This window comes from Triticum aestivum, chromosome 2D, assembly GCF_018294505.1.
Source record: "Triticum aestivum cultivar Chinese Spring chromosome 2D, IWGSC CS RefSeq v2.1, whole genome shotgun sequence".
NCBI classification, from domain to species: Eukaryota; Viridiplantae; Streptophyta; class Magnoliopsida; order Poales; family Poaceae; genus Triticum; species Triticum aestivum.
Genome location: NC_057799.1, coordinates 650,025,764 through 650,037,973, shown reverse-complemented (window position 1 = coordinate 650,037,973; position 12,210 = coordinate 650,025,764). Strand labels below are relative to the sequence as shown.

Here is a 12,210-nt window from a genome sequence, read left to right as displayed (position 1 = left end):
AAGGAGCAATATAGCAAGTTAACAACATAACTACGACATGTTGGTACATTTCCATCTACAACAGTTACTAAGCAATTGCAAGTCCACTGTGAACTTATACAGCGTAGCACTAATTAGCCGGGCCAGCACGTATATTAAAATGACAATCTCCAGCAGGGCAATCACTAAAGTTTGGCAGCAAAGAAAGATTTTAGAATCCTACAGTCAGCCCCTCTTTTCCTCTCTGTGAGCAGACAGTGTAAGTTCGATACTTTGGAGATATTCACTCAACAAAAGAAACTATAAAATAAGATAATCTACAACATATTGAGGCAATAACAAATATTCCTGAACTCAATAGTCTAGAAAATATGATTGAATGATGATGCCAAGAAGACAACAACAGATGCAGAAGAATTCTCACCAACAAGTAATTCATAAAATTGACCAGTAGTTAATATAGATAAGGTCGGGAGATGAACATCTATAAAAGATCAACAGCGAATTGTAGAAATATAGAGATAGCTTCACAATCACAGTGTGTTGAAGAAATATAAACAACATGCATGTTTACATGCTAGTGGCTATCCAATCAACTATCTTCTGTGTGCGCATGTGTTGCTAGTCAATCAGTCAATACACTTATTCGAGCTATGCTGCTACCCAAGTTTGATCTCATTCAAGGGAAGCCAGCTTTGCTGTGTTTGCAATTTGCCGTCGGCCAAAGACACGTGACAGCTGAAATACTGGTTTCAGAAATATACATATGCCAGTGGTTTATATATCTCGATCAAAGATCATCTGAGTGTTTGACAATTTAACATGACCCTTATGTAAGAGGGACACATGATCCACCTATTACTTCATACTCCCTCCGTTCCAAATTACTCGTCGTGGTTTTAGTTCAAATTTGAATTAAAACTATGACGAGTAATTTAAAACAGAGGGAGTACATGATACATGTTAGATCTCTTCATAACAAGTAGGCATTTCAGGTACGAAAGCGCTCTGCACACGATTGGCTCCAGGATGATTTCGCTCGACGGGACTAGGAGCCACACAGATTTAAAAAAAACCCAGTTAATCCTATGATCTACCTGACTTGTCATCTGTGGATCGTGCGTCGATACTCGTGTGCATAGCAGTGCTCTTTCAGGTAAGACGAACATGTTTTAGAACATCCTGTGTGGAAACTAAAATAAACAAATAAATAAAGAGCATTAATTGTCTAACAGTCCTTATCACTGTTATGACTATAATAAGGATTTTTTTCCAATTCACACACGAAAATACATCGATCCGGGGATTCTCAATGTCGATTGTTTACCATGGTTTTAATCAACCTGCCATCAAACCCACCGCATATATTTGTGTCAGATAACAATATGCTAATGAACATTTATTCTCCACTTGATTTAAACAATCATTCATTCTTCATTAAAATTGCAATATGCACCTTTTTTTACAATCAATACCATATATATTATAGTAGCAAATAGTACATGGTATAGATACATGAGCTGAATAAATCTAGACGTGATCACCAGGGCAAAGAATTTGTCAAGAAAAGAAGAGGCGCACAATCTACCAAAAATTCTATAACGTCAGAGTCATATGCACTACACACACGGGTATAATACAATGACAACGCAGGAGAGGACAGAGATTGACGTACCTGTGATGGTGTCCTCGATGGAGCAAAGGGATTCTTGAATTCTGGGATGTTGGCTTTCCACGCATCCACGTACATCTGCTACGCCTCATGCAGGCGCCATTGCATTCCCTTGGAGAGCCCCACCACGGCCAACCAGAGAGGAGGCACGGCCGGGACAAGGCCCTGCAGCCGGGAGGACGCCGGCCAGCCAGGGGCAGGGGGTAGCCAGGCGAGATGGAGCCCAGGGGAGGGCGGGGGAGAGGGAGGGGGACGCGCCGCGCCAGGGCAGCACCGGTGACGACGGCGGGGAGGGACTGCGGAGGCGGCGCCAGATCTGACGCCGGACGGACGCCGCCGGGACGGCCACCATGGGGTGCGCGGGGGGGGGGGGGGGGAGCCACCGGATCCGCTACCAGGAGAAGCGCCGCCGACCGCCAGGCCCCCGGGAGGGGCGCCGACGAACCATCAGGAGGCGGCCGCCAGCCGCGGGGCCCCGCGCGAGGGGATCAACGCCACGGAGGGAGACCCCGCCGCCGCCGCCACGGCGCGGGCTTCGCCCGGTGGTGGCCTCCGGCGGCGGCGAGGGGGGTAGCTGGAGGAGGGGAGCCGGCGGCGGTGCGGTTGGGGGCCGCCGCCCGTGTCGCCTGGGGTAGGCGACGCGGGGGCCGAGGGGGATGAGGATCTGCTGGCTGTTTTTTTGCTATGTGCGGGGAAGGGATGAGAAAACCGACGAAAAAAACCAACAAAAAAACCGAACAAAAATGGTGGGACGAAAAATAAACCTGGAACGGAGACTACCAACTGAGAAGAAACTGTATCCACGTGATTATAACTAGATAGATATTACGGTACGTGTGTCAAACTAACCCAGGATATAATTGTTTTCTTGAAACTGCCAGCGATTGGATTGGATTGGATCTCGGGTATTTCTTTCCTGGTCGGCCGACGATTCTTTGTTCCCCCTCTGGTTAACGAGTATTATCATTATTATTATTACTAATACAAATGCCCGTGCGTTGCAACAGGCAAAATAAATGCAAAGCCTGCTTCGTGTCCATCCTGTGCCATTTCTTATAGCCGGTTATGATAAACATCGGTAATAAGGTTACACTCTTATTGTTGTTCGGAGCATGAAGTGTGGACCCGAAGAAGCTAGCCTAACTTACTTCCCCCAAAATCCGGCCCAAGGCCCAGCCAAACCTCTTGTTAACCCTAGCGAGATAGATCGGGAGGTCCTCTTCCCAATCGATCCCCATCCATCCTCTGGATCCGATCCCCTCAGCGCCGCCACACACACACACCCGCACCGCTCCTCGCCGTCGTTTGCCCAGCGACCCCTCCGGCCGGTGAACCCCCCACCCCCACCTTTTTGCCGCGCCCAAATTGCATCTTTTTGGCCAATAGAGGCCATCTTTTTGGCCGCGCCCAAATTGCATCGCCTCCATGACTCGAGCCGCCGCGCCTGGACGCGGGCCTTCCCTGCCCCACCACATCTCCGACCCGTGTACCCATGCTCCTGTTCCGTCAAGCGGCGCGTGATCTCCTGCCGGCGGCTCTTCTTCGTGTGCTTGCGGGAAGCGGGGTGGCAGCGCCTCTTCACTCTGTGGTCAGAGTTCGTCCCCGCGTGCTGCTCTAGGCCATCAACTGGTGCCATGATCCACCGCTTCTGATCCCCGGTTGGATGGGGATTTCTAGCTGAAGTTTATTGTCAGATGTATGTATGTGCAGATTTCCTGTAATCTTTACATATGCCTCATCTTTGTTTCCCGTCGCTTGTTGAATCATCAATGGGTGCGTATATGAATTAGTATAGTGAGATTAAGCGTAAACAAGTCATGTGGGATTATCCTCTAGAAATTTTGCGATGCTTTCTTACGGTTGTACCGACTGCTTACAAAAAAAAAATTGTTAGGTTCGATCGAATCTGCTGCACAAGCACATACTTTTGCCTCTTCTTGCCGATTTCCTCTTGGTAGATGCAGAGAGCACTACAGATTACTATGTGTGTGCTCCACAAAATTCACCACGCAAGTGCTACTTAATATCCCAGATTTCCTGGGCAAATTCAGCCCAGGTTGCCAACGGGGGCATTTTTGTGAAAGCATCTTGGTTAGCATAATCTTTACTTTCAAGACACTTACTTGACCGCATAATGAATGTAAGCTCTCATCTTCGTTCTCCGTTTCATGTACAAGAACGCCAAACCAGAATACTTATATTTCGATTGTTGGGTGCAGATGATAGACATGATTTCTGCTGTCCAAGAGCTTAGTGGGCTGACCGCTAGGGAACTTAGTGAGATGCTCAAGGAGTCCGACAGCTTCGTCTTGCAGTCCAAGGCGCAAGCCGGAGGTCCAGAGCAGGTGCTTATTAGCTATACTACAATCTTCACACCTATTTCAGCCACCCTTTCGCTGACACGTCTTCTCTGCAGGTGGACATGGAGAAGCTTGTGTCATCGCTTCCTCTCCATCTTCTTGCTGTAAGTTTGGATATCGGAAGAGTTTCAGATTTGACATATGTGCTCCGTGGCGTGCGCTTTTTGCATTGTTTGTCTGAGCTAGCAACTCGCCACACCAAGCTCGAGCAGGTGACTTCTCTCGTTATTTCACGCAGGCATACGGCTTTCTTACCCTGTTCATTTGAATCTTGATATTCTGCGACTTCTCTCTTTCTCTATGTCATAGTTGACTCATGAATCACATCATATGGTCTTTGTGTCTTTCTCCGATAAAGCTTTAATTCGTTAAATAATTTTGCTTTTACTGTATGGTTAGATGCTGAATGAGTAAAAGATGAGCATTGAGTCACAATCCTTGTTTATCTTCGTGCAGCTTCTTCTGGATGATGTGAAGTTATCTGAACAAGTTATGGACCTGATATTCTTTCTGCTATCCGTTCTGTCCCACTGGAAGAAGGTTCGACAACCACCAAATTATTTATTGAGGGCGGCATGCTTATACTTAATTGTTATCATTTCATACTAATTTCTGGTAACAGCTATTGTTCTAAATTAGGAAGATCATCTCGGCGCTTCTCCCTTCATACATTCATCACTTGTAGCAGGAAGTCTTCATCTGATGACAAGTTACTTCTCATCTCAGTGGCATGAGCTTGTTCATATTCTTCTTGCACATCCAAAGGTAAGTAGTAGGTAACCCATATGGTAATTTAGTGAGTATTTCGTTCCATGGCTTGATTCTGAAGAAACTGTGAAATATAAAAGCATATAGTATGACAGTGTCAAAAAAGATATTATGTTATGGGGTGGACGGAGTATTTTTTAACCTCGCCCCTATTTTGCATTGCTTTTGATTTCTGAACTCCCAGATTTTGTTGTTTTTCATCATCACAGCCAACTTTTCTGTAATAATCTTGTTGCGCTGCAAGTTGATTTCATAAATGATAATGACATGTTTATTGCTGGTTTTGTCCTCATCCTGAATCGAATTTGTAACATATTGCGGAGTGTCAACTCTTTTCTTAGAGATTCCAATCAAATTCATTTATACTTGTGGTGTTTTGTGGTTCAACCAGATTAGTAACTAGTGTAGCTCCCAGGCCAATCTGAGCTAAAATTAGTAGTATTCTTAAAATGTGTCAACTTCTGCGCTATATTATTACAGGCTGTTATCCGCAGGCATCATTTTATTATATAATACTAAGAGATTATGTTAGTATTTAACTTCCTTTAGCTATTCTACTGGGTTATCTGAACCTTCGTTGCTTATAAGTTTTTGCTGACTACTGTTTAGTTATTGATTCCTGTTTCGTTTATACATCTCAGTAGAAAGATATTTCGGTAGAAAAAAAGCAAACACCTGACGTTCGCATAGTTCTTTCTTTGTGTACTCCCTGGATCACTATGGCATCCTTTGATATGAATGTTATACCAGCAAGACATAGATCTGCCTGTTAGGTACTTTGTATTCAATCTGTTCATCTCTGTTAATATTTGCTGTTTTGTGGTCAGGTTGATATCTTTATGGATGCAGCCTTTGATAGTCTGCACGAAGATATGAGGTTATTGAGTGTCAGGCTATCAACATTGGGCACCAAAGCCTTTCCTGTTGGCCCTTTTGACTCACAACTCACTTACTTCATATGCCAACAGTGCGAAGCATCATTGCAATTTCTTTTGTCATTGTGCCAGCAGAAGTTATTCCGAGATCGTATTTTAAAAAACAAGGTCCCGTATATCCCTATGCGTCTCATTTCCTTGATTTTTTTTTGAAATGCATTTCCTTGTATTTTTAGTTCCACTGTTAAGGGAAAAACTGCTGAATGTGAGCTCCTTTTCTTCTTTATGATTTATCAAGATATACTTGTTTCGGCATACTGATCAGTGATGCAAACAGAAGTATATCACACTAACTCTCTCCCAAAAAAAACTCATTACTTGTTCTCCAGTTTTAGTTCAATTCCATCTTGTTACCCCCTTGCATAAGATTTCCAGAAAACAGATTAACTGATTAACCTAGACTAATCTAGTGTGCGGAATAATACTTTAATTTAGTGACACATCCATCTTCCTGTGTTTTCTACTAAAAGAAGTGAGTATGTACTCAAATATGTTACTGTTTCTGTTATATCATTACATCGTGTATGCCCTCGGAGGATATTGACTCAAGAAGTTACTAAATGCAGGAGCTCTGTAGAAATGGAGGTATACTGTCACTCTCATTCACGATATTGAAGTTAGGTGTTCCAGAATGGCTGAAAGGATCAACTGATATTGCTTCTTCCATTTCCAGACAGAAGGCTAAAATCCTTTCTATCGTAAGTTTGTCATGAGTCTTGAATTACTTTGTTTAATTCAAGTACTACCACTGTATACTGCCAGTGTTGCCTTTATAACTGATGCCTGGTTAAATACTCTGTAGTTGTTACAACTGTGTGAATCTGAAAGTATTTCTTACCTCGATGAAGTCGCCACTTTGCCAAAGAGCATGCAACTAGGGCTGGAGGTTAGTTCTCCTAGGTCTGACCACAGCTGGGGTTGAAATTACTCCTTTTCTGCAGCATTTGAAAATATCATTTGGTTCCTATCAAATTTATCACAATGATTACTGCAGGTTCTTGATTTGCTGAAGATCGCATTTGGAAGTAAACAAAAACCTGCTGCCGGTTCCCATGATAAGAGTTACCCCGTGGGTTCTGTGCTTATCAGTGCATTGCGTCTCGTTGACGTCTTTTCTGATGATTCAAACTTTAGATCTTCCTTCATAACTAATACTGTAAGCTTTGAAACCGACTGCTTTTAATACGTACCTTGATAGGGTTATATATAGTCTTTTTGCAACCGCAAAGCTCTTATTTTAGCTAATTCAATTTCGTTCATCTTCTCTGCAGATTCCCTTTCTGACGCAAATTTTGGCGACTCCTCATGATGAGTTTGTCTCAAGTTGGTGCTCTGTCGATCTGCCAGTGATGGAAGATGATGCTAATCTGGATTATGATCCGGTTGGTGCAGCTGACCTGGCACTGTTAGCTGCTTCAAATATGCTGACTGAAGCGAAAGTTAACTATTCATGCAATTTTCGCTCTATCAGCATGCCTTCAATACAATATGCACAGACAAGAACATCCTGTGTGGTGAAAATAATAGCAAATTTGCACGTCTTTGTTCCAAACATATGCGAAGGTCAGATCTTCTCTCAGTGGCTATGAGACGCTGTACGATTTTTTGTGTAACCTTGTTAAACGCAAGTTCCATTGTCATGTATGTTAACAGAGCAAGAAAGAGACCTCTTTCTTCAGAAATTTCAGAAATACTTATTATCAGAGAGTCCCAAGCCATCATTGGACCATCCAGCAGCTGATGAGATCACCATAGTTTGTACAAACTTGGGTACAGTTGCTTGTCTTTCTGTTTTGCAATTTGTTGTGATTATGTTAATTCATCGCATTGCATATCTTATGTCTTCTTTTGCTCGGTTTGCAGGATCTTTGTCCCATTATGCTAAATCATTAATCCCTGGTAACTTGTTAAATGAGGAAGATGTGCAACTATTAAGGTGGGTAATGTCATTTTGACTGGTCCTTGGTGTGCCACATAGAAACAATATTCTTTATACCTTTCTTGCCATATGCCTGATTGGTTTGAATTTGTTGCCCTCAGCTGACAACTTCTTTGTTGACACTTCTCTAAACTTTACCTTTCCTCTCTGCAGTGATTTTTCTTATAAGTTGCAACGTTGGTGTAAATCGCAAGTTGGACAGAGAATATCGCAGGTTTTTTTGCTTTACTCATTGATCTCAAACATCATACCAAAGCATTATGTTTAGGGTCTCTGTTTTCTGGTTCTCAAGGGATAATCTGTAAAATTAGTGAATTACATTTCTACAAGTATAGTTTTAAAGTGCATAATGTCCTCAGGCAAATTCATTGTTTCTTTTGTATGGTTGGTGTGACGGGTGTGCTCAATGTGTAAACTAGAAAATAGCCTGGAACCATGCATTGGGTGGCAGCTTCATACATCTTAGCAGTCTACTCAAAAGTTTTTGCCAGTACCTCATTTTCTTATGTAAGATGATTTCATGATGTGATGTTTTAGGTGGCAAAAAGTGATGTCACATCAGAAATGAAGGTAGACTTGCAACCGGTGCAGCAGCCCCAGCCAGCAAGGGCTAGTGTTCCAGATCCCAATATGGATGGCCCTCCTAAGGTAACATTATCGATTACATTAATATTAGCCATTGACTTGGTAATGTATTTGATCCCAATCCAAAACTGATACTAGCAGGATGTGCAAAACATTGAAGAGTCTATGGCGACGCCCCCCATGAGACAAGATGGAAATGCTAGGGATGAGACTCCAAGAAACCGTGCCACTACAAATGGTGGGGTCCTGCAAAATTCAGTCGGTCAGAACCTAATCCATCTTGGCGTTGCGAGAACGACTAGCGCGGGCTATCCGGGTCCCAGTACTGCTACCAGCATGGAGGTCCCACGCTGCAGAAGTGTAGACCATTTCAAAACACCAGAACCTACCAAGGAAAGTAGTCTCCGGGACGAGGATGAGAGGCAGCCTAGTAGGAGAGGAAAGAAGCGAACTATCATGAACGACGGGCAGGTAAATGAAATTGAGAATGCTCTGGTTGATGAGCCCGAGATGCATAAGAATGCCGCTTCCCTTCAGACATGGGCAGAGAAGCTGAGTGGGCAGGTAATATATATTATATGCCTTTTCTTTTTTTCTTGCCGCGAATGATATATATGCCTTTTCAGTTGGGTAAATGTTTCATTAGGTCCGACTAACTAGTTTCGGCTTTGTCTGATTAATGGAAATGCGTCCTTACTTTTCAGGGTGCAGAGATCACATCATCGCAACTAAAGAATTGGTAAGGTGAAATTATCCGTCTTCTTTCCTAGGAATGTACTGCTCCATAATATAACCAATTCTTAGTCCTTCAAATTTAGTTATTCCTGTATCATACAGATTTTCTTTTGTGCCTGCATTCTGTATCTGTTTGTAATAATAGCTTCTTTTCTTTTTAAATTCTATCTAGGCTGAACAACAGAAAAGCTAAGCTCGCTCGTATCGCGAAAGAAAGAGGAGTGCCATACGAGGGCGAGGGTGCTGACAAGTCATCTACACCAGCTAATTCTCAGTTGGGTGACTCCTCAGAGAGTGCCGGCGAGGAGAGCTATCTGCCGCCTTCAAGGGTGCTGAATGCTCTAGGCTTATCCAACTCCAAGGGCAGCAGCAGGCTGGTTACCCCAGACTCCAGCGAGCCAAGTACACAAGACATGATGACGAGCCGGCCGTTCACAAGATCATTGTCATTCGAGCCTGGCCGCCCCGTTCTGCTGATTGACAACGAAGGGAATGAAATCGGCAGGGGCGAGATCTTCCAGGTTGATGGCAGGGCCCAAGGGAAGAGCCTGGCGGAGAGCCACACCTGCATCATCGACGTCACCGAGCTCAAGGTTGAGAAATGGAGGGAACTCCCCCACCCTTCCGAGGCGTCGGGAAGAACATTCCAGGAGGCGGAGTCGAGGCATGGCGGCGTGATGAGGGTTGCCTGGGATGTTGTCAGGCTCGCTCCGGTGGCGACGTAGGGTGGTTGGTTCCCTTTTGTGGTGTCGGGAATGTAGCATCGAGAAGGTACAAACAGCAAGTAGAGAGAGAAGCTTCCTGTCAATCTAGGATCTGAAGCCAGGAATGAATCTTGGAGGGTGGCTCTTATTGTAACTAGTGTTTGGTGAAGTCATCTGTCAAAGACTCTGTATCCTTATGTTGCATCCTCTTCTTAGGGTTTACTAATTCTGATATATCCGTCGCAACGCTGGTATGTTGCCATGTGACGTACAAACAAATTTATCTTAATTTTCTGATAACTGAGAATGTTGATAAGAAACATGCACCGGGAGTTCTTTGACACATGAGGCGTTTGGGTTCAAACTTTTAGGTTGAGGAAGCAGGTGCAGTTGGACATGCAAAACCCATATACATGATCACAGGAAATGCGGTGTCTTTGTTCCGGTGAAATCCATGTACAAGATGCTGTTCATGTATCTATCAAGAAGGGGACTGTCAGTTTCTTTTTGTTGTTGTGCTTTTGATGCTCAGTCCCATTGAAATTAGAGCACATTTACGTACAAGTGTGCTGATATTTTCTGCTAATATATTGAAGCTAATGATGCTACCATCTAATCTTGATTCACCGGAAACATGGCACAGCATCAATTTAAACACAGGAAAATCTTTGGAGCGATAGATTGGCTAAAACACAATACCGATAATCAACACTCTATCTTGAGCATGACCACCAAACTGGTAGTGTAAAACTAACAAAAAATGACCGGGCATCCTTGCTGGGCGATTAGTAGTTGAAAAGCTGAGTTACCGGCAATAATTGGTAACAAAAAAAGACGATTGATGCAACATGTCAAATCAAACTGCAACAACTAATGTATGAGATACTTCTATTCCAAATTATTTTTTCACACAATATCCATTAGGTCCCGGGCAAAATATAGGTAATTCAAATTAAACCTAATGAAGAGGCGGGAGAGGGGGCAGGTAAAGGAGAACGGGTCATTGTCATCGACACCATCTGAGCAGGAGAGGGTTTCAGACAGTCTTTCTTCACGCATCCATGGACGGGTAGCACTCTAGATTCGCAAGGCAACACAAGCAAAGCCATCCATCTTTGCACGGTTTACCATTGACACAAAGCCCATGCGGGAAATTGATCTTCTCGTCATCCACGTCTTCTTCGATGATCCGACCTATGGTACAACAATCAATTAGCCGTTGATATGGCAACTGATCATTTCAGACTGATTAATTACAAACAAGCAACAACTACTGAAAGGTGAGAAAGAACTGATAACTCTCTGTGGAAGTGCATACATTGCGCAGTAGGTGCGGAGCATAGGAGATGGAGAGACAGTAGCAAGGCTAGACCGTAGATGCGAACCGTGTACCTGTCCATCCTCTTCTAATGCAGTTTGAAAATGCTAGGGAAAAGACACACACGATTGATCTATCAACACAGGGCTTGTATAGATGGAGAGATGGGGATCCGGTGCAGAAAAGATCAAGCAATAATATAGTACCTATTAACTGGCCTAATTAAAATTTGTAGTACTCACTCCAATCCATATTAATTGTCGCTCAAATGGATGTATCCATTTGAGCGACAATTAATATGGATTGGGAGGAGTACCTTATTTAAGAGCTTCATACTAGAAGCACATATCTTATGGTAGTACCATTATTTCTAATAGGAAGATTCCAACACTTGATAAGACATACCTAAATAAGACATTCGAGCAATAAAGAAGATTCCAACACTTGATAGGAGATTTCATTATTAAAAACATATTTCGACACTTCATAAGACGTTTGCTCAATGAAAAGTTCCAACACTTATAAGACATTCAAGCAATAAAGAAGATTCCAAGACTTGATAGGAGATTTCATTATTAAAACAGATTTCAACACTTAATTAAGACAATCTCAATAAAAAGTTCCAACACTTAATAAGACATACCTACAAGAAGAGATATTTCAACACTTAAAAAATGATTTCCAACAAATGAAGAAAAGATTTCAACACTTATTACGACATTTCAACAAATTTTTTTTTCAACACTTAATAATATATCTCAAGAATAAAAATAATATTCCAGCACTTAATTTTATCCTTTATAAAGATTTCAGCAATTAATAAGACATTTCAACATTAAAATAGATATCAACATTTAAGAATAGATTTCAACACTTAAAAACACATCCTGACAAACAATATACATATTTCATCATTAAATAACACATCCCAGCAATATAAACAGACCACGGTGAAAAATCTAATCTATTTGTCTGATCTCTCATCCTAGCCCAACCGATAAAGTGGCCATTCTAGACACTGGAGCAATTTCCTATAAAGTGTGTGTGCTCACTCACTTCGACCCGCAACATTGTTCAAAAGCGAAAAATTACCAAACCTTCCAGTCGCCTCTATTCCTGCTCAAACCAACATTTCTGAACAGAATCCGCCAAAGACCATGTCGCACTGTGCTGGCCTGCCGACGGACCTTCTCTGCCGCATCAACGCCAACCTTG

At 42.8% G+C, this 12,210-nt stretch overlaps 1 protein-coding gene across 6 annotated transcripts; it reads left to right on the top strand.

Moving 5' to 3' along the window:
* The first annotated feature begins 2,861 nt into the window (after nucleotides 1-2,861).
* On the top strand, nucleotides 2,862-9,999 carry LOC123055387 (nodulin homeobox). 6 transcript variants are annotated; one of them, XM_044479398.1, is made up of 17 exons: nucleotides 2,862-3,351; nucleotides 3,871-3,996; nucleotides 4,068-4,223; nucleotides 4,468-4,551; nucleotides 4,651-4,776; nucleotides 5,607-5,822; nucleotides 6,281-6,412; nucleotides 6,517-6,600; nucleotides 6,709-6,870; nucleotides 6,986-7,277; nucleotides 7,368-7,484; nucleotides 7,578-7,650; nucleotides 7,807-7,867; nucleotides 8,191-8,301; nucleotides 8,377-8,802; nucleotides 8,943-8,982; nucleotides 9,146-9,261. In XM_044479398.1, exons 1-16 carry the CDS (start codon nucleotides 3,346-3,348, stop codon nucleotides 8,979-8,981), a joined length of 2,211 nt encoding a protein of 736 aa, XP_044335333.1. In that variant the 5' UTR covers nucleotides 2,862-3,345; the 3' UTR covers nucleotide 8,982; nucleotides 9,146-9,261. The 6 variants fall into 6 exon arrangements, with proteins under 6 accessions (XP_044335333.1, XP_044335330.1, XP_044335329.1 ...); XM_044479395.1 differs by having other exon boundaries at nucleotides 2,864-3,347; nucleotides 8,943-8,977; nucleotides 9,146-9,999; XM_044479394.1 differs by having other exon boundaries at nucleotides 2,864-3,351; nucleotides 8,380-8,802; nucleotides 8,943-8,977; nucleotides 9,146-9,999.
* Nucleotides 10,000-12,210: the final 2,211 nt, after the last annotated feature.

Coding starts and splice junctions, on each gene's coding strand:
- LOC123055387 (XM_044479392.1), top strand. Junction 4,224..4,467: donor GCCACACCAAGCTCGAGCAG/GTGACTTCTCTC, acceptor ATCTTCGTGCAG/CTTCTTCTGGATGATGTGAA. Junction 8,803..8,942: donor CAGAGAAGCTGAGTGGGCAG/GTAATATATATT, acceptor CTTACTTTTCAG/GGTGCAGAGATCACATCATC.